This window comes from Heterodontus francisci, chromosome 14 (genome assembly GCF_036365525.1).
Source record: "Heterodontus francisci isolate sHetFra1 chromosome 14, sHetFra1.hap1, whole genome shotgun sequence".
NCBI classification, from domain to species: Eukaryota; Metazoa; Chordata; class Chondrichthyes; order Heterodontiformes; family Heterodontidae; genus Heterodontus; species Heterodontus francisci.
Window position 1 is genome coordinate 54,403,821 of NC_090384.1, and position 22,995 is coordinate 54,426,815.

The 22,995-nt window shown below is 42.4% G+C and overlaps 1 protein-coding gene across 1 annotated transcript in view; it reads right to left on the bottom strand.

Moving 5' to 3' along the window:
• Positions 1-21,269, bottom strand: part of LOC137376907 (otogelin-like) — a 392,329-nt gene extending 371,060 nt beyond the window's left edge. Inside the window, exons 1-4 of the mRNA XM_068045865.1 lie at positions 21,212-21,269; positions 20,438-20,592; positions 6,632-6,753; positions 2,492-2,697 (exon numbers count right to left, since the gene is read on the bottom strand). Coding sequence (XP_067901966.1) covers positions 2,492-2,697; positions 6,632-6,753; positions 20,438-20,592; positions 21,212-21,269 — 541 coding nt within the window. The remainder of the gene's footprint in view (positions 1-2,491; positions 2,698-6,631; positions 6,754-20,437; positions 20,593-21,211) is intronic.
• Positions 21,270-22,995: the final 1,726 nt, after the last annotated feature.

The window sequence follows — 22,995 nt, forward strand, 5'->3', positions numbered from 1 at the left end:
TATTTTAAAGTTGAGGCATTACTTGACCGGGAGCAAGCACAGGGTTGATAGGTGAACAGGACTTCGTGTGAGTTAGGACACAGGTAGCAGAGTTTTGGATGGCCTCAAGTTTACAGAGTGTAGAACATGGGAGACTGACCACAGTGCATTGGAATAGTCAAGTCTCCTTTTCAATCCTTCCAAGGCCAATGCATCCTGTCGAAGGTGCAGTGCCCAGATCTATACACTAGTCTAACCAAGGCTTTGTAAAGCCATAGCAAATTGTCCTCCCCTTTATATCAGAGTTATTTATCATTATTCATATTATTATTCACATTATTATTCATATTATTTATTATTCAGTGCCAGCTATGGCTTAATTGGTAGCACTCTCACATCTGAATCAAGTCCCACTCCAGGGGTTGGTATTTACAGGGCTTTTGGGAGGTGGGGAGGTCGGCAAAATAGTGTGGTGGCAGAAACAGTGGCAGATGGCCCTCCGGGATCCCAATTGAGCCACTTAATTAGCGACTTTAGGGTATCTCCCTGTCTTTGCTGGCATTTAATCAGGGGCAGGGGGAGGGGGATGCCCTCTGCCACATGGGGAGACCACTAGGTAAACCCCGGCAGCCTGCCAGTTTGCACCGGAGGGAGGGGGTCTCCTCTTTGGGCATTCTTTTCCCTATGGAGGGGCCCCTCCACAGCAATGACTGCCCCTCGGCATTGACACTGCCTGCCCTCAGTGACCCCACCCCCCAACCTCACCCTACTTCACCAGGGTCTATTTGACTGGTCCTGGCAAACCCAGGACCCCACTTAGCTGGTTGTAAGGGCACACGTCCATCAATGTGCACTTTTCTTCCAGGTGCAGCCCCAGTAGTGACCACTGCTCTGGTGGTGCTGTTGAGGCTGCTGATCTGCCAGCCCTCTGATTGGGCTAGCAGCGCTTGGGGGTGGGTCACCATCCTTAATAGGACAGCAGGCACTTAATTGGCTGCCACCCGTAAAATGCTGCCCCAGATCGTGCCACTGGTTGAAGCTAGCTCACCACTACCCCACCATCACTTCCGGCCCCAGCGGTGGGACTCCTGCCACCTTGACAAAATCCCAGCCCAGGGCTTGAGCACAAAAATCTAAACGGACACTCCATTGTCGTACTGAGGGAGTGCTGCACTGCCGGAAGCGCCTTATTTGGGTGAGACATTAAACTAAGGGCCCATCTGTACTCTCAGATGGATGTAAAAATCCCATGGCACTATTTTGAAGAACAGCAGGGGAATTACCCCAATTAACATCACAAAAAGAACAGATCTAGATATTATCACATTGCTCTTTGTGGAAGATTACTATGCACAATTTGGCTGCTGCGATTTCTACATTACAACAGTGACTACACTTCAAAAGTACTTAATTGGCTGTAAAACACTTTGGGATGTCCTGTGGCCGTGAAAGGTGCTATATAAATGCATGCCATTCTTTTTACCCTAGCCCGTTATTTATAAAGTTGAACATTCTAAGCCTTTTTGATTATTTTTTTGTACCTGATTACTACATAACCATAAAATCAGCCAGCACATTCAGTAGAGCAGTTAGGATACACTTCTTAATGCAAAGGGTGGTAGAAGCATGGAACTCTCTCACAAAAAGCAGTAGATTCTAGCACAATTAATAACTTTAAATCTGTGATTGATAGATTTTTTGATAAAGTGGATGGAATTAAGATACACATCAAGCATGATCTCATTGAATGGCAGATCAGTTTCAAGGAGCTGAATGACCTACTCCTCTGTTCCATTAACTATGTGAAGGAAATAAAGCTTACAAAACCTAAATTAAAAACGAAATACAATGAAGCAATGACATAAATTAATTTAAGTCTAAAATAAGTGTACCACTTTCATAAAACAGAAAATAGTGCCAGGCAATAATGAATAAAAGTACAATGGGAGAAAAAAAACTGAAGAAGTGAAACATGAGAAATGTAATCAGACAGTGCACATCGATAGTGTATTTTTTAAAAGCTAAACACTTCAGATTATATTCTGTTCAGTTTCTCCTGAAGAGAAAGCTACATCTTTGCTATACATTGCCATGACATAATGAAAGTCATGTATTCAGCCTCTACCTCCTGCGGCACAGCATTTCTCTTGCTCTGTGAAGAAGGGTAGCGGAGAGAAAGCATAAAGAGGTAACTGCACAGTCAGGTACTCCCAATGGGAAGCCGCAGTTGAAAGGAGCACAGGCCAGAGACAGGGCTATAATAAATTAGCCCACTGATCCATCTGTTTTTTAAACCAGGACCTTTTTGTAAATCTTGTGGAAATGACTTTAGCATTTGTTTCTAGCCAATAAAGTAGATTTCAATTACAGAGTACAAAAAAATCATGCTTTGTGCACCTTGAGATAGAAAATATGTTGAGACACCTAACATTTGTCCAAGATTATATTTTACACAGCTAAATCAGATTGCCATATTAGTTTTTCCTTGATTTAACATTTTCTTATTACTTACCATAGCTAGTATACAAGTCATCATGCATATTTCCATTGAAGTTGCCACATAATCCACATGTTTTCCCAACATAATCTACGTTCATCTTTATGTTGACTCCTGAACTACCATCCCATGCCAAAGAAAATCCATGGTGATGTCTAACCAGTATGTGTCCGGCTATTTGTTCAAACTTTAGGTTTCCAATAATGTATGGAAGCTGAACACTGGGGAACAGAAGTAGGAAAATTCAAATTTACATTTTTTTAAGAAGATATGCAGCCCAATGCTTTTTGGTTTAAAAAAATGTAGTGTTGTTGTGACAGCCTGGCATTTACTTTATAGGGCATATATTACTTTGCATACAATCCAGGATAAATAGTGGTGCTCATAAACATCCTGTATAATTTTAACAAAAGCTATGAATGAAGGAATGAAGTAGTTAAGATACAAGTTCACACTCAAAAATTCCAATGCGATGAAGCTTAGGTTTCATTCTGGTCATCCGATTAAAGAGGTAGGTAAAGGAAAAGTGGTTCCCACAGGGATGGAAGGGAAAGTGAAGGGCCACTTAACCCTAAGGTATTATCCTATGCTTGTATCAGGGCAGCATTGGCAGACACCTAAGAGATTTTGGACTTGGTTTGGGGATGATAGGCATCAGGGAGGATCCAAAAATAAACTTTTTATTAGAATGATAACATCAACTCTTCAAAGACAATCGAGAAGCATAGATAAAGGGTAAAACCCGTTAGCCTATAATCCAGGCCAAATCAATAGAAGAGATTAGATAAATTTGGAAGTAATAATTAGGTAATTCATGTTTGAAATAGAAAATAGAAAACATACAGCAGCTGATTCATGGTGATGTTCAGAATGCAGCAATAAATCCCAGATCACGCCTCACTAAATTCAGTGAGTAGGACTGAGCAACTGATTCATGAAATATTGAACTGTGGAAGAGAAAATTTTTCTAACATTTTGAAGATGTTATCAGCCCCATTACATTCCTTAATTTTAGTCTGTCATATGTAAATTGATCCTGTGCTGAAATGAACATTTGTTTCTGTGTTGCCTGAGATTTCCTGCTCTGATCTTTAGAAGTTTCATATGTAAAAGGCAAGACTGATAAGTTAGAGTGCTTTTTTGTTTTTCACACAGGTGTACTGTATTAGAACTTGCCACTAGTGTTTTCTCTTTTTTTTTAAATTTGATGATTCTGTTTGCAGATAACTAGTCCTTCAGCAACCTTGCTGCCTCATTTCCACCAAGTACAATATTCAGCATTAGAATTTCAATGGGCACTCCAATAGCAAGTGATGGATTTGGAGTAGAACAGGTGCTCACAAAGAGTTAACAAAGGCAAGAGCGAACACACCTCAAACTTCTAGTCTTGTCTCAGCAGTTGTGTGTCTTCCTATCTACATATGTCTACTTAGGGAAGACTGAAGAGACCTGTTTATGTCTTGTGAGGAAGACTGTCATGGCATTATGCTGACCTCCAGGCAAGATCTACCACAGTAACAGCTCTGCCTGTGGCTATCAAGATTAGATTAAAGTTCTACATAACCAGATTCTTTGAAGCCACCATTGATGATATTTGCCACATCAATTAAATCTTCAGTCAACTGATGCAAAAAATAGAAGCCTTATTTTACAGGGAATTTTTTTAAACACACTCCCCATGAAAAGAGGAAAACAGCAGGAGCTGCAATGTCATTTTTTTTTACAACAGTGCTGTGATTTTATAATTAAATCCAGCACGGACTTAACCTATCACAAATAATCCATGTTTATAAAGATAAACACAAGTGCTAGTGCCTTAAGGTAACAAATGCTTGTGAAATGGCACAGTTCCCCACTCATCTCTGCTGGCAGGTTTGTCATCTTGGGATGCCTGCAAGAAATTAAGCACACAGTGAAAACACATTGCTTGGCTTGCTGCCACTGAGCAGATCAGCCTTTACATTAATGAGTGAGTTTGAAGGATGAGCTGGCTGCATGCCTGGAAGACCCTGATAATCAGTGATGTGACTGCCTGGATTGACAATTTCATCAATGAGTCAATCAGATTTACTTCCTGGACTTCTTCATGGGAGGAGGACTGACAGCAACTACCTTCCAACACCCAACTCTCATCTCCCCCATCCTACCACCCAAGCCATCATCCAGTGTCACATTTCATGAGCTTCTCTGAATGATGTTCAAGATATACTCATTGACAAAATACTAATGCTGTGACTTAATCCTGACCTAACATTCTCTGGTGGGGTCCAAAGTGAAAGTCTCCAGTATCTGCTCTGATAAAGCAGCGCTAAGTACTTATTTTTAGCACTTGGAAGAACATATAGAAGCTGAATTTTACTGACGCCCCCCCCCCAATATTGGGGGTCGTGGTGGGGGGTGGAGGTGGAAAATGCCTCCGGGAGTGGCCCGCTACAGTCCTCAACGCCAGGAAGGCCCGGTCCCATATTGTTGGCGACAGTCAGACCTCGTGGCGGCCCCCCAGCTGCACAGGGGACCGCCATTTAAATATGTCAATAAATGTAAATGAACGAATTAATTAATTGTCTGGTCCCGCCGGCCATCCCACTCCGATATTGTGGTCAGTGGCTGGCACTCCCACGCTGTCAGATCTCCAACCAGTGATGTAAGGTGGAACATTGGTGGGGAGCGGGAGCGGTACGTTTCTCAGTGTGGGAGTGGAGGAAGCGGGGTCAAACTATTTTAATTGGTCTCGGGGGTGGTGTGAAGCGGTAAAGATTAAAGTTTGTGACCTTTGTGGGTGGGGGGTGGGGGGGGGGAGGTCAGATGCAAAAAGTAAGTATTTTGGGCGGGAAAGGGCAAGGAATGAATTATTTGGGCATGGGGGGTGGGAGAGGGGCTTGAAACTTTCATTAATTTTTTTTCAAATAAAGCCTACATCGCTATTCCTTTAAAAATTCAATTCGAAGTCCTTTAAAAATGGCATTGGCACCTGCACAATGGCGCCAGATGCCACTGCCAGGTAGGGAGCCCCCGCCCCCTCCACATCACTGCCCCGGCAATGTAAATGAACCACCACATTTAATACCGTGGCGGCTCCGTTGAGTAAATCCCACCGAGATTGGTGCCGAGCTTGTAAAATGCAGCCCAGAATGTCAGACCATAACCCACCCTGCATGAATGGGTGACTACACAGCATGCAAGTATTTTCCGGGTGAATTTTGATTAGGTGACATAAATGCAACAATTATCTGTGGCGTTTAAAGCATCTTAAGTGCCAGTCACAACCTTTAGGCCAAATGTTTATGAACATGTATATCTAAGTGGGAAAGCTGTGAAGGATTATGCTATGCTTCCATGCTCCATTGCTGATGCTGATGTTCAGCATGCAGTGTTTGTGGCGTGCACACTATTGGCATAGGCAATTTGAGGTGTCAGCCTGTGGACACCCTTACGTTGGCATTTTTCCTCAGGCCTGAGAATTGCTTCTTCATTTGGTCCCACAACCTATGAACATGAGAGGTGGCAAACACTTCCTGCCATACCCGCTGCATATTGGGACTCAGCCCAAAATATGGCTATCTTTCTCAGTTGTACATCTTCTAGCATAACATCCAAACCCTCATCATCAAAGGGGGAAATACCGCCCACACGCCCCTGCTGATCTTCATAAATTTTCTTTGATGCAGCAAAAGCAACCAGCCAAATTACAATGGAGCCACAGATCTTTAAGAATTGCTGCTCTTGTGGTTCCATTTATTGTGCTTCTTGGACTTTTAGGAAACATGTAAGGAACACATTCAAATTAATATATTGAGATAAATTTAGTGAAGTTAGATAGTCTCACTACCAATATATAAGATCACAAGAATGCAGAAAGCCAGCTCCATTTCTGCCTGTATCATTGAATCCCTCCTAACCCTTTACAGTTTTATATGTCTCATGGATTTAGAGATGTGATACAGAAAAAAAAGTGTATATAATCAACTTTAGATTGTGTTGAGTTAGTCTCCTTAATATGGGTTGCAACCTGAATGTGATTCAGCAATCATTGATATTAGGTCGTTAATGCAAACAGAAAGTATTTCTATCTATGTAAATCGCCAACACAATTTTTTTTGTTAGAACCTTGATTAGCCTGAAGGGTTTGGCATTTATTGGAGAAAAAATAATTACCTCTGTCCATGGTGGATGACTTCATGGCCTTGTAGACTAATTTCCCCTTCGTGTGCGAAGAATAAACTGACCGATCGCCAACAAGAATATGGAGAAGATTGACATGCTGGGTCATTGTGTACCTGCAGAACAGGAAATATGATATACACAGATCAAAAACATTGATGTAGAAATAATCTTAGTTTAGCAGTACTACAGCAAGACAACGCATATATTGGTCACTCTTCACTACCTCTGGAAACCCAAGTATAAATCCAAACTTGAGAAAGGAGATGTTTTTTTCTTCTTTTACAGACAATGGACTGAATATCTCAAATAAATGAAGTTCTATCAGTCTCAGCCTAGTAACTCCATAATGAAGACCTTTCTAGTGCACAAAAGTACCTTCTTTTCAGTCAGCTGGTCTTCGCACTGAAGAGCACAAACCACAAAAGTGTATTAAATACACCTGTCATGCTGATAGACAATTTTCTTTAGCAACAAGGATGTATTTGTCAAGCAGTCAACAGTAGATGAATGTAAGATTGTCAGTGAACATGACCTATATGCAACAACAGTTTTTGCCAGTCAATAAAAAAGTGGGACGTGTTCGTTTCTATCTATCCAAATTATTTCAGTGAACCATTTTAAATGTTCTATGTATTATAATGACTGAGTGCAATACATAGGAGTGTGTTTCAACACCTGAGTGCTGATAACATTTATAAACCTTTCTCATTTTTATTAATCTAATGACACTTCTTTGACATACATTTCCGAGGTATTTATCACCTTGTGTGAAATACAGTTTTAAATACTTACTGTCAGTGATTTATGCAATAGCTCCTTTAGGAAATAAGAAAGGGAACTTTAAGCAATTTGCAATTTCAGTTCAATTCAATTTTACTGTTCATTTTGTTCAGCCAAAAAAAAAGTTTTCATGAAGCAACATCGATTTGCATTTGCCTTGTTTAACTGATCTATCCAAGAATTTCAGGGAGACAAATGCATTCATGTAGATATTGTGTAGCTATCATTGAAGAACACTATGCGGGTAGCATCCCTCAGCACAGCCTGCCCTGGTGAATCGAGGTAATTCTGTGTTGCGACACAAACAAATGTATTTTTTAATTTTTTAAATGTAGTTTTTAAAATCTGTGCTTATCTTCTGTTCTAAAATCTGATGGCAATTATAAACTCAGAGGAAGTTTTATTTGACTTTTATACAATGCTTCAAAGGATAAATGAAAATTGTGAATGAAAAAAAATTCCCCTTAGGACCAAATGTACTTTGAGCAGCAAATTCGCTGCTAACTAAATTTGCCCTTTTCAGGACAGATCCTTTTCATTCTGCTATCTCAGAGTGCAAACTGCATTGTAAACAACAGTTGACATTTGATCAAAAATTGGCACATTGAGATCACTTCTGCAGTAGAATATTGCAATTCAGCAAATTGTTCTTAAGTTATGTAACCCACAATTCACAGTAATCATGGATAAATATGTCAGCACTGGCTCTGCCTTAATGAAAATTATTTTTATGGCTCTATAAATCTCCCTAACTGCTAGAAATTCTGTGGGCTGCATCAAAATCAGATTGACTGATGTAAAATCAGACACAAATGAGCCTTGTGGTGTTGATCACCAGATTTATTGGCAGAAACAAATAGTGGGAAAACAATTCCAAATGCAAGTTTAGACAAAGGTAAGAGGATCTATGAGGCCCCAAAACAGTGTGTCAAATATCAAATAAAATAATAAACAGTTAGCTAGATACCCATATAATAAACTGACTATCAGACAATGGGGACTTTGAACAGAAGTAAGATAAAAATATCTGCACTATGTTAGAAATGTCAATGTATTTAAAATAATTTAAAATAGCTCCCAGTTAATCCAGTGAGTAGCTGCATCATAAAGATATGAAAATGAGGTTCGATCACAAACTGTGCTCAACGTTGATTTCAGGTCGGGTGGTGGTAGGAGCAATATAAATTCCCTTAGTACTTTAGTGATAAGGAAGGAAAATCAGCCAGGGTTCCTGTTCCTGATGTTTATACTGGGAAACGTGGGTGTGATATCCTCAGATGAGGACAGAATCTGGTTTACTTGCAACAGCCTCAACCCACTCTAATAGCCTATTCACATCCACCATCACGCCGATAAATAATGGCACCCGGGCAAGGTACCAGATGATGACCAGCACCCATGGGACTGTACTCCAGCAGGGAGCCTATACCTTTGGGAGGGGGGGAAAAATCTCATATCTGGAAAAATTATGGGCTGAATTTTGTACAGGAGGCGGGGCTCCCAGCACTGGGCTGACAAATTGGGGGGAACCCCGCCTCTGCATTTTTTCTGACCCCCGGAGCGATCGTCCAGTTTTTTGGTGTCAAAGTTTAAGGAAGCTGGATCCCTGTCCCTTTAAACACATAATAAGGACAGGGATCCTGCCCCCAAGAAATACTGGCAAATCACAGGGCTGGCAGCTCAGCAGTATCGGCAGCACCACTGGAAGTGGTGGCCTCTGCAGTAGTGCAGAGGCCTTGGACCTAGACCCAGCGCTGGAACCCTGGACAAGAGGTAGGTGAGGCAGGGTTGCTCGGGCCAGTCCGGAAGGTCCCGGTGAGGTGTGGTGGGGTGGGGTGGGGGGGGGGGGTGGTCATTCAGTTCAGGGGGAGGGAGCTCCTGGGGGGACATTTATTCCTGGTGGGAGTCCTCCATGGACCGCAAATTGCCAATGAAACAGAAACACCCCTCACCCCCCAAAGGCCCACAGGGAGGGTGCCTCATTTTCCAAAATGTCCTCACTGTGCTGCGGAGGCCCCCACCCAACCACTGTTAAGAACCCAGCGGCGGCAGGAAGGGGCCCTTCTTTAGTCTCTGGGTGGGAAGGCCGTCATCGGCCTATCCTGCCCCCGGGAGAATCGGAACTGGATTCCCAGCATCGGGTTCCACGGCAGGCAATTCTGCCACGATTCTCTGGACCCCCTCCCCCGGCACTCCCAACAAAACCCACCATCAGGGTGAGCACAAAATCTGGCACTATGTCTTCCAGTCCATTGAACACACAAATATGAATGTAAGTGAATTAGGTAAAGGATAGTGTCCTGCAGGCCCCCACCTGCCAAGAATGGGGCATATTAATTTTGCCACATGGACATTAAATTTCAAATTGTTGCTGGGAAGAAGAGAAGGCCTGTTACAAGGAATTGCCAGGCCCCTCGCTGGAAAGACATTTTTGCATACTAGCAGACAGTGTTGGAACAAAGTAGCTATCCCCTGCTCCCACACAAGACACAGAACAGACCTGGTCAAACCAGTCGGTCATGTGATCATCTTGCTGGCCAACTTGGGAAGTTTTGAGACAGTGTTTGAACTGGCAGAAGGCAGTTTTGCTCCTGGACTGAGAACATCTGTCTCCTATCTGCTCCCATCTCTTTCTCACCAGCTTCAGAATCCACTGAAGACATATGAACCCCAAGAGAGAAAAGTCTCCTACAGTGAAGAAGGTTTAAGAAGAATACTGGGCCCCAATGGAAAACAAGAATTACCTACAAGCAAGGACTCTACAGTGAGCTCAAAGAACTGTAACAACTCTTCTGATATTGCCTCAAACCTTTCCACTCTATTTTTCTTCTGTTGTCTATCCCTATCTGCTTGTGTGTATCATATATGCATGCTAGCGTGGGCGTGTCGTGTATCTGTAGGCGTTAACCAAATTAGAGTTTAAGTTTAAGTTTAATAAATGTCACTTTTCTTCTTTAAACCTAAGAAAGCCTGTTTGTGTTCATTTCTTTGCCTTATAATTGGAAAACGGTGAACAAGGATTCACCAAGGCGGAGCTCAAAACACAGTGTGTTTGAAAATAAAACCCTGTTACTGTAAGACCAGGTGAAGGCTGAAAGGGAACCCTAGACCTCTTTCTCACCAGGTCGTAACAATAGCTTAAAACATTTTATCTAATCAATGAAAATCCACTGATCTGAGAGCTGCCTTTTCCAACCTCGAAGGCCTGGAAACCTCCAAGCTTTCAATTTTTCAGGCTTTGAGGGAGGAGCAGAATGGTGGTGCTGAGAAGGAAATTGAGAGAGGACTTGCTTTTTTGCCTAATGGGTTATGCTTCATGTATATGAAGTCCTCCCATTTTGTGTACATAACATTTTCACTATTAGGAATCTCACTTTTTCTGTGAATTTGGGTGTTCCTTTTTTGTGTAGATGGGGAGGTCACACTTCAGGGACTGCAGCTTTGGTGTAGATGGTGTCATGAGCCCATGCTATGCTGAATGATGATTATTTTAATCCATCGGCTGGAAAACTGAATTAAAATTTTAAAAAGTTGTCTGCTTGCAGCTAAAATGGCCACCAAAATTTGGATCAAAACACCCGACATTTCAATACATCGAGGTGGAGTTGAATTGTCTGGCCAGTCCCCTCCAGAACAATGACTTGGGGAGTTTGGAGGGAATTACCTGGCCAGTCCCCATTAATAAGACATTAAAGGCAATCACTTGGAACATTAAACTGGTGGAGATGAACCACTCAAAGGCAATCACTTGAACAATGGGACCCCGATTGAGAGAAGGGAATTCCTAACCATGAACTAATTAAGTTGCAAGAAGAAATACACACAACCATCATATGACAGGTTGGTTTTTCTCTCTGCAGCAGACAAGCTACTGGACACTGACCAAAGAAGGCCCAAGTGGGGGTCCCTCTCTCTCTCCCACCAGTTCACCTTGTAAGTCTTGAACCCTGGCTGTTTGCCATAACCAGCTAACTCTACCACTGCGGCAGACAGAGACCCTGTGAAGGAACTTATCCGCATTGCTATTTCCAGGATGACCACTGAGTCTGCTGTCCACATATATGAGCTAGAAGCCTCAGGACGAGCAAGTTCAGCCGGAAGCCAACCCAGTCACACAACTCCACAGACTGTACACCCCTTTTTATTGCTCCGGACTCTAATCCAACCAATCTACCCTTCCCCAATCTATATCCTATTTTTGCATGTATGAGGGTAGGCGGTGGTGCAGTGGTATTGTCACAGGACTAGTAACCCAGAGACCCAGGGTATTGCTCTGGGGACATGTGTTCAAATCGGACCACAGCAAAGGGTGGAATTTGAATTCAATTAATAAATCTGTAATTAAAAAGCTAGTCTAATGTTGGCCACTAAACCATTGTCGATTGTTGTAAAAAACCCATCTGGTTCACTAAAGTCCTTTAGGGAAGGAAATCTGCTGTCCTTACCTGGTCTGGCCTACATGTGACTCCAGACCCACAGTAATGTGGTTGACTCTTATATGCCCTCTGAAATGGCCTAGCAAGCCACTCAGCTGTATCTAATCGCTACAAAGTCAATAAAAAGGAATGAAACCGGACAGGCCACCCGGCATAACTCCCTTCCTAACAGCACTGTGGGTGTACCTACCCCACATGGACTGCAGCGGTTCAAGAAGCCAGCTCACCACCACCTTCTCAAGGGCAATTAGGGATAGGCAATAAATGCTGGCTTGGCCAGCAACGCTCATATCCCATGAATGAATAAAAAAAAATGAGCCTCAAGTGTGTGTGTCTGTGCAAGTGGGAACGTAGTTTATTATTTCACTTAGTTTAGTTTGAGTACAATAAAGCTAGCCTCTTTCTTTTCTGATCATAGCATGTAAATAGTTAAACACTCACTGAATTGGCAAGCATATCCACTTTTTTAAAAAAATAAACCCTGTTGTGTTCAAACAAGGAGTGGGACAAGAGGGGGCCCTTCGACCCCTCCTCACCTGATCATAACAATGGTGATTCCTTTTTTGGTATATGTGAGTCTTGTGTTTCATGTGTGGTAAAACATTGCTCTTATATAGAATTTTTTCTTTTTTATTAGCATGAAGTTCTTATTTCTAGGGTCTTGCATTTTTGTGTCTGGAGGGTGTTCTATTTGTGTGTGTGGGGGGGCAGCATATTCAAAAGCAAATGTAACCGTTCAATATAAAACAAAAAGCCCATATGCAAAAGTCTAATATATTAAACTACAATTCCCAGGAGCCACTGCATAGCAAGACAACAGAGAAACATGTTATGGCATGGCAGAGAGAGTGAGAGAGAGAAAAACAGGAAAGACAGACAGACTCTTATACAGGATACCATTGACCAGAAACTTAACAGGACCAACCATTTCAACAATTTGGTTACAAGAGCATGGCAGAGACTAGGGTATTCTGATGAGAGGCTTACCTCCTCATCTCTCTAAGGCTCTCCAGAATATAAAGAGGCTCAAAGTCGCGATAATCATAGAGAATTTTAATCTACATATAGATTGAAAAAATCAGATGGGCAAAGGTAGCCTAGATGAGGGCCAGGATTTTACATTGCGACTGCCAAAAACCGCAGCAGCCGTAAACTGAGGCAGTCCGCATGTGCGGACTGCTCGTCATGGACCCGCCGTGATATAAAACGCGACAGCTCATTTAAATGGCCGGGGTGGACTGCCACCTGATGACATGGAGGGGGCAGGCGATCCATCAGCGGCAGAGGCGACAGGCTCCACTGTGCAAGTGCCAATGCCATTTTTAAAGGGCTCCGAGCCCTGTAACTTAGTTTAAATAGTTTAAGATATAGAAATGTTAATTTTAATTTTTAAAATTAAATAAGTGTTTCTAGCCCCTCTCCCACCCCTCTAATAGCCATTCAGTTCATTCCTTGCCATCTCCCCCCACCCCCCCAACCCCCACCAAAGTACTTACCTCAGGTACCTGATCTTTCTCCACCCCCACCCCCAACAAATTTTAGAAACTTTTACCTTCAACTCATTCTTACTATCCCCTAAACCAATCATAATAAGTTGAACCCACTCCCCCCACCTCCCACACAGAGAAACGTACCTGCTCTCCCCTCCCCACCAGTGTTATGCCTCGGATCTCCGAATGGAGATCTGACGTCGCGGGAATGCAGGCCATTGGCACTAATATCAATGCAGCACAGACATCGGGAGCGAGACGCTCATTAATGCAGGTATTCAAATAAATTTGCTTGTGTAAATTCTGGCCCCATCGCCGAGCAGCAGTGGGGCCGCCACAAGGCCTCACCGCCGCCGGCAATATCAGGCCGGGCCTTCCCGCGCGAGTGTCCAAGACTAGTATTTTAAAGTTAAATAAGGGCAACTATGAGGGCTTGAAAGCAGAGCTAGCAAAAGTAAACTAGGTCAAACATTTAAGGGGATGTTTCAGAAAACACAGAATAGATACATTTCAATGAGAAAGAAAAATTCCAAGGGGAGGACCCATCATCTGTGGTTAACTAAAAAAGTTAAAGATAGCACCAAACTTAAAGAAAAAATATATAATTGCGCAAAGATGGGTGGCTGGTCAGAAAACTGGACAGAATAAAAAAAAGCAGCAAAGAATAATGAAAAGATTAATAAGCAGGGAAAAATTAGTGTACAAGAGAAAGCTGGCAAGAAATATAAAGACAGACAATAAGAGTTTCTATAGATAAGTTAAATGAGTTAACAAAGTGAGCGTTGGTCCTATAGAAAGTGAGTCTGGGGAATTAATAAGAGAAAATACGGAGATGGCAGAGGAGATAAGTAACATCCCAGAAATAGCAGTAAATCGGGAAATAGAAAGGAGACAGGAACTCTGAAAATTGTAATCACCAGGAACTTGTTACTGAACAAATTGTTGGAGCTGCGGCTCACAATCCCCCAGGTGCTTTTTTTATTCATTCATGGGATATGGGCGTCACTGGCTAGGCCAGCATTTATTGCCCATCTCTAATTGCCCTTGAGAAGGTGGTGGTGAGCTGCCTTCTTGAACCGCTGCAGTCCATTTGGGGTAGGTAGACCCACAGTGCTGTTAGGAAGGGAGTTCAAGGATTTTGACCCAGCGACAGTGAAGGAATGGCGATATAGTTCCAAGTCAGGATTGTGTGTGGCTTGGAGGGGAGCTTGCAGGTGGTGGTGCTCCCATACATCTGTTGCCCTTGTTCTTCTAGGTGGTAGAGGTCGTGGGTTTAGAAAGAGCCTTGGCGCATTGCTGCAGTGCATCTAAGGAGCCTTGGCACATTGCTGCAGTGCATCTAGTTGATAGTATTCATTGCTGCCACTGTGCATCAGTGGTGGAGGGAGTGAATGCTTGTGGATGGGGTGCCAATTAAGTGGGCTGCTTTGTCCTGGACGATGTTGAGCTTCGAGTGTTGTTGGAGCTGCACCCATCCAGGCAAGTGGAGAGTATTCCATCACACTCCTGACTTGTGCCTTGTAGATGGTAGAAATGCTTTGGGAAGTCAGGAGGTGAGTTACTTGCTGCAGGATTCCCTGTCTCTGACCTGCTCTTGTAGCCACGGTATTTACGTAGCTACTCCAATTCAGTTTCTGGTCAATGGTAACCCCCAGGATGTTCATAGTGCAGGATTCAGTGATCGTAATGTCACTGAATTTCAAGAGGAGAGATTAGATTCTCTTTTGTTGGAGATGATCATTGCCTGGCACTTGTGTGGCGTGAATGTTACTTGCCACTTATCAGCCCAAGCCTGATATTGTCCAGGTCTTGCTGCATTTCTACATGGACTCCTTCAGTATCTGAGGAGTCACAAATGGTGCTGAACATTATGCAATCAAGTCCTGATAGACTTCATCCTCGGGTTTTAAAAGAAGTGGCCAGTGAGATAATTGATACGTGGTTTTGATTTTCCAAAATTCCCCAGATTGGGGAAGGTTCCATCAGATTGGAAAATAGCCAGTGTAACTCCTTTATTCAGAAAGGGAGGGAGACAGAAATCAGGAAACTACAGCCCAGTGAGCTTAACATCTGTCATAGGGAAAATGTTAGAAGCTATTATTAAAGAGATTATAGCAAGGCATTTAGAAAAATTCAAGGTAATCAAGGAGAGTCAAGATGGCTTTGTGAAAGGGAAATCATGTTTAACCAATTTATTGGAGTTCTTTGAAGGAGACACATAAGTTGTGGATAAAGGGGAACCAGTGGATACACTTACTTAGATTTCCAGAAGGCATTTGATAAGATGTCACGTCAAAGGTTATTGCAGAAAATAAAAGTTCATGGTTTTGGGCATAACATTTTGGCATGGACAGAAGATTGGCTAGCTGACAGGAAACAGAAAGTAGGCATAAATGTGCCATTTTTTGGTTGGCAAGATGGAACAAGTGGTGTGCCACGAGGTTCAGTGCTGGGGCCTCAACTTTTTACAATTTATATAAATGATGTGGATGAACGTTTGGTTGCTAAATTTGCTGATGACATAAAGATAGTTAGGAAAGAAAGTTGTGAAGAGGACATAAGGAGGCTACAAAGGGCTATAGATAAGTTAAGTGAGTGGGCAAGGATCTGGCAAATGGAGTATAATGTGAGAAAATGTGTAATTGTCCATTTTGGCAGGAAGAATAAAAAAGCATTTATCTAAATGGTGAGAGATTGCAGAGTTCTGAGATGCAGAGGGATCTAGATGTCCTAGTTCATGAATCGCAAAAGGTTAGTATGCAGGTGCAGTAAATAATTAGGAAAGCTAACAGCATCTTGTCATTTATTGAGAGGGGAATTGAATACAAAAGTAGGGAGATGTGCTTCCGCTATACAAGGCATTGGTGAGACCACATCAGGAGTTCTTCTTTGGCCTCCTTATCTTGAGAGACAATGGGTAAGCGCCTGGAGGTGGTCAGTGATGTGTGGAGCAGCGCCTGGAGTGGCTAGAAAGGCCAATTCTAAAGTGACAGGCTCTTCCACAGGTGCTGCAGAAAAATGTGTTTGTCGGGGCTGTTACACAGTTGGCTCTCCCCTTGCGCCTCTGTCTTTTTTCCTGCCAACTGCTAAGTCTCTTCGACTCGCCACACTTTAGCCCCGCCTTTATGGCTGCCCGCCAGCTCTGGCGAATGCTGGCAACTGACTCCCACGACTTGTGATCAATGTCACAGGACTTCATGTCGCGTTTGCAGACGTCTTTAAAGCGGAGACATGGATGGCCGGTGGGTCTGATACCAGTGGCGAGCCCGCTGCACAATGTGTCTTTGGGGATCCTGCCATCTTCCATGCGGCTCACATCAGGAGTACTGTGTACAGTATTGGTCTCCTTATTTAAGGAAGTATGTAAATGCATTAGAAGCAGTTCAGAGAAGGTTTACTAGACGAATACCTGGAATGGGTAGATTATTGTGTGTGGAAAGGTTGGACAGGCTAGGCTTGTATCCGCTGGAGTTTAGGGGAGTAACAGGCGACTTGTTTGAAACATATAAGATTCTGAGGGGTCTTGATAGGATGGTGTGGAAAGGATGTTTCCTCTTAGGGGATGGGAACCTTTGCAAGGAGTCAGAGGAGGGGGGATCAAAGCCAAGAACAAAAGACAGTAAAGGGGAATAAGAAAAGTGATAGGCAGAGAAATCAAGGGCCAAAGTCAAACAGGGCCACAGTGAAAAATAGTGGGAATGGGAGAGGTAATGTTAAAAAGACAAGCCTTTGTCTTTGTCTAAGGCTTTGTGCCTTAACGCGCAGAGCATTCGCAATAAACTGAATGAATTAATTGCGCAAATATATGTAAATGGATATCATATAGTTGGGATTATGGAGACATGACCGCAGGGTGACCAGGGATGGGAGATGAACATTCAAAGGTATTCAATACTTAGGAAGGCCAGACAAAAAGTAAAAGGCAGTGGAGTTGCATTGCTGGTTAAAGAGGAAGGATATTAGCTCTGACAATGTGGAATCTGTATGGGTAGAGCTGAGAAACACTAAGGGGCAAAAAATGTTAGTGGGCGTTGTATATATACCCCCAAACTGTAGTGGTGATGTTAGGTACGGCATTAAACAGGAAATTAGAGATGCATGCGATAAAGGAACATCTGTAATTATGGGTGACTTTCATCTGCATATAGATTGGGCAAATCAAATTAGTCACAATACCGTAGAGGAGGAATTCATGGAGTGTATATGGGATGGTTTTCTGGACCAATACGTTGAGGAACCAACTAGAGAACAGGCCATCCTAGACTGGGTTTTGTGCAATGAGAGAGGAATAATTGACAATCTAGTTCTGGGAGACCCCTTGGGGACGAGCGATCATAATATGTGGGAATTCTTCCTCAAGATGGAGAGTGATTTAGTTGATTCTGAGACTAGGGTCCTGAATCTTAATAAAGGAAACTACGAAGGTACGAGGCGAGAGTTGGCCATGATGGATTGGGAAACGTTACTTAAAGGGATGACGGTGGATAGGCAATGGCAAACATTCAAAGAGTGCATGGATGAACTGCAACAATTGTTTATTCCTGTCTGGCGCAAAAATAAAATGGGAAAGGTAGCCAAACCATGGCTTACAAGGGAAATCAGAGTTAGCATTAGATCCAAGGAAGGGGTATACAAATTCACCAGAAAAAACAACAGACCTGAGGATTGGCAGCAGTTTAGAATTCAGCAAAGGAGGACCAAGGGATTGATTAAAAAGGGGAAAATAGAATATGAGAGTAAGCTTGCGGGTAACATAAAAACTGACTAAAGGTTTCTATCGGTATGTGAAGAGAAAAGGATTGGTGAAGACAAATGTAAGTCCCTTACAGTTAGAAACAGGGGAACTTATTATGGGAAACAAAGAAATGGCTGACCAACTAAATGCATACTTTGGTCTGTCTTCACAAAGGAGGACACAAATAACATACCAGAAACGTTGGGCAACACAGGGTTTAGTGAGAGAGAGGTACTGAAGGAAATCAGTATTAGTAGAGAAATGGTGTTGGGGAAATTGATGGGATTGAAGGCCGATAAATCCCCAGGGTCTGATAATCTACATCCTAGAGTACTTAAGGAAGTGGCCCTAGAAATAGTGGATGCATTGGTGGTCATCTTTCAAGATGCTATAGACTCTGGAACAGTTCCTACAGATTGGAGGGTAGCTAATGTAACCCCACTATTTAAAAGGGGAGGTAGAGATAAAACAGGGAATTATAGACCAGTCAGCCTGACGTCGGTAGTGGGGAAAATTCTAGAGTCCACTATCAAAGATTTTATAGCAGAGCACTTGGAGAACAGTGGTAGAATTGGACAGAGTCAGCATGGATTTACGAAAGGGAAATCATGCTTGACAAATCTACTAGAATTCTTCGAGGATGTAACTAGTAGAGTTGATGAGGGGGAGCCAGTGGATGTAGTTTATTTGGACTTACAGAAGGCTTTCGACAAAGTCCCACATAAGAGATTAGCGTGTAAAGTTAAAGCGCATGGGATTGGGGGTAGTGTACTACGATGGATAGAAAATTGGTTGGCAGACAGGAAACAAAGAGAGGAATAAACGGGTCTTTTTCCAAATGGCAGGCAGTGACTAGTGGGGTACCGCAGGGATCAGTGTCAGAATCCCAGCCATATTCCCCCATTATCACCATATCCCTTGATGTCAATAGTATCCAGAAATCTATTGATTTCTGTCTTGAACATGCTCAATGATCGAGCTTCCACTGCCCTCTAGGGTAGAGAATTCCAAAGATTCACTACCCTCTAAGTGAAAAAACTCCTCCTCATCTCAGTCTGAAATGGCCTGCCACTTATTTTGAGACTATGTCCGCTGGTTCTAGACTCACCAGCCAGAGGAAACATCTTATCCTCATCTACCCTGTCACACCCTGTAAGAATGTTCTAAGTTTCAATGAGATCACCTCTCATTCTTCAAAACTCTAGAGAATACAGGTCTAGTTTATGCAATCTCTCCTCATAAGACAACCCTGCCATCCCAGGGATTAGTCTGGTGAACCTCCATTGCACTCCCTCTATGGCAAGTATATCCTTCCTTCGACAAGGAGACCAAAACTGTAAGCAATACTCCAGGTGCGGTCTCACCAAGGCCTTATACAATTGCATCAAGACATCTTTACTCCTGTACTCAAATCCCCTTACAACCAAGGCCAACATACCATTTGCCTTCCTAATTGCTTTCTGCACCTGCATACTAGCTTTTAGTGAATCATGAACAAGGACACACAAGACCTTTGGACATCAACACTTTCCAAACTCTCACCATTGAAGGAATACTTTATGGGCTGGATTTTGTGAGCTCCCAGCATTGGGCTTCATGGCCAGGGGAGGAGGGCCAGAAGATCGGAGCAGTAGTGGCCCGCCACAGAGCCTGACACCAGAAATGCCGAGCCCGATCTTCCTGGCAGCAGTGAAGCTCTGTGTCGGCACATCCAACACTCTACAGTGGACCTGAATTTGAATATTAAAATCACCTATTTAAATACATTTAAATGGAGGCCAGAGCGATCTTACTGGCAGTTCTGGATCTTCCAAGCGACAAACAGCACTCCCGCGCCTTCACTTTCCCATCCAGGTGCCACCAAAGTGGGGAAGGGGGGAATTCTGCATTTGTAGTGAAGTTTGGGGGTGGTGGGGGGAAGGGGTCAACTCTGTATTGTCAATGTAGTGGTTAGGGGGAAAGGATTAAACCTGCACTTACGTCAATTCAGAGGGGTGGTGAAAGAGGTCAACACTGCACATAGTGCATTTGGGATGGAAAATGGGTAATCATGTCTTTTCTGGTGTAGTTGGGGGGGTGGGGCGGTGATGGGTCAAACTTTATTTTCTGTTGCAGTTGCTGGGGAACAGGGTCAATTTTCATCTGTCAACACAGGCCTGGCAGCCCTTTAAAAATGGCGTCGGTGCCTACGCAGAAACAGAGGTGCCATTGACATAGTTGCCAAGCCCACCTCCACCACATGAAACATGGGAAATAAAAATGACGCCATGTCAGTGCCATTGCATCCACAAATGAATGAATAAAAGACTGCAATAACATTAATTACTAGTATGTTACCTTTAATCCAAACTCTTACCTGAATTGATAAGCTTTGCTGACTTTGCTCACACTCCCTCACTAGGGTGTATGTGCAGTTTCCAGGGTAATAATAATAAAGTCCATCAAATGTTTCATAGTTGTATTGGCCCCAAGTTCGACAGATCAAATCACGATTGTTACCTCTACTGGGAACTAAAAAACAGATAGAAGTTATTTGTTTCTTTAAATATTTATGAAGTTTTTAAAATCATTTTTCAACCAACTTTTATACCAAAGAGATTAAATTCTGTTAATGAGTAAGTATAAATAAAAGTGCATTTGTCAATCTGTTACATTTCAAACTGTTAGACATTTTTTCCCAATTTGCTTAGAATTCCAAAAGACCAAACCAGTTTCCAATAACTCATAATTCAGGCAAATATATTATCACTTAGCTCCATCATAAATTAGCATTTTACTGCCTCTGGAACTTTTTATGCAAATTGGAAAACTTGGGCAGAAAATTGCACTACATACATCAAGACATAGCATTTCCTCAATCTCACTTGCATTGTAAATATGTTATTTATGACATTGCATTTGTCAACCACTCTGACAGGAAGTTACACACACACCATAATTCTTTTGCGTATGTTGGATTGTTAATGCAAGATTTGAAACAGCACAACCTCATGGTAACCAATAGGGGCCCAATAAACCTGTGAACGGTACTATAAAAGCATTAAAATAAAGGAAAATACTACGGATACTGCGGAAGGGTCACTGACCCGAAACGTTAACTCTGCTTCTCTTTTCACAGATGCTGCCAGACCTGCTGAGTGGTTCCAGCATTTCTTGTTTTTAGTATAAAAGCATTGTTCATATACCATTCTTCGCAGGCTTTGAAATAGAAGATGTCAGATATTGCTTCTTTCATTTATTACGACCAGGTAAGAAAGGGATCTAAGGGTTCCCTCTCAGCCTTCACCTGGTCTTACCATATCAGGGTTTAATTTTAAACACACTGTGTTTTTAGCTCCCCCTTGGTGAATCCTTGCTTGCTGCTTTCCAATTATAAGGCAAAGAAACAAGCCAAACAGGTTTTGTTAGGTTTAAAGAAGAAAAGTTGAAATTTATTAAACTTAAACTCTAATTCGGTTAATACCTACAGATACACAACACGGCCATGTTAGCATACATACGCAATACACACATGCGGATAGAGACAGAAAAGAGAAGAAATAAAGTGGAAATGTTTGAGGCAATATCTGAAGATGGTTTTGGTTACTGTTCTTCGACCTCGCTGTAGGGTCCTTGATTGTAGGTCGGTCTTGCTTTTTGTTGGGGCCCACTATTCTTCTTAAGCTTTGTTCAATGTAGGAGACTTTTCTCTCTTGAGGTTCACATGTCTTCAGTGGGTCAAGAGGCTTGTGAGAAAGCGAAGGGAGCAGACAGGAGAGGTCTTCTCAGTCCAGGAGCCAACAGTCTCTGAGTTCAAACTGTCTGTGCACAATTCAAAAACTCCCAAGTTGGCCAGCAGGTTAGTCACATGACCAACTAATGTAACCACTACTGTGTTTGTGGATTCTCTTATCCTAGCAGACCCTGGAATATCTCCTCTTACGCACAATACCTGGTGATCAAAGTCCATTTTAGGTTAAGTGGATAAGGGAAGTAACCTCTCTTGTCCCTATTGGTATGCAAATGTCCTCCAGCCAAGTGTCTGGCAGCCATTGTAACTGGCCTTCTCTTCTTCTCAGCAACAGTTTAAAATTTAATGTCCATATGGAGAAAGTTACATGCCTCATTCTTGACAGGTGGATGCCCAGCATGACACATTTTTTAAAAATTCTACACTCAGTGGGGGTTCACACATACGGAACTGAACATACATAACTGAAGTTGCCTGTTAATATAATTTTCTTGTTTACACCTTTTTTGGGATAATTTTGACATCAGGTGATACTACAAAGCTAAATTCAGTGGAAATGAAAATCAGGAGAGATGTAGAACAGACAGCTAATCTGATAATGATTGTTTTGCTCTATCACCCAAAGTCAAAATTACCCCTCTTAACTCTTTAGAGCTGACCTTATGATCTGTGGCATACTCGCAGTGTAAGCTTTGTCCTTTTTTGCTTGAAATAAACTGAACTAAAGTAGTTAATTGCACAACATTCCAGTTGCCAGAGATGAACTTCTCTAAGAATTGTAGTTATATTCTTGTATCCTCCCATTTGATTTTACAACTGTGTTACGAGGATGGTGGAAGCAACACACTGTCAATTCAGTCCCATCACTCCACAGGTTGTGGCATATTATAAAGCTTTCACACCCAATCGGAAAAGAGCCAAATTAAACGCTCTAGTAACCCCAGAATGAAACAGACCAAGCCAGGTATCTTTAGACAACAACAAATTAACTATTTATAAAATCTTAAACACCATTAAGATAAACCTATGTCTAAAGACCTTATTACTTCTTATTTTAATCTCATTCCCCATTCACACACATACATTCAAAAGTAACAGTAGTTAATAGAGTTTTAAAAAGTGGAGGTTTTTTTAATTAGCTGTCTCTTAAGAATAAATAAAATAACTAAGTCTTTGTAGGTTAT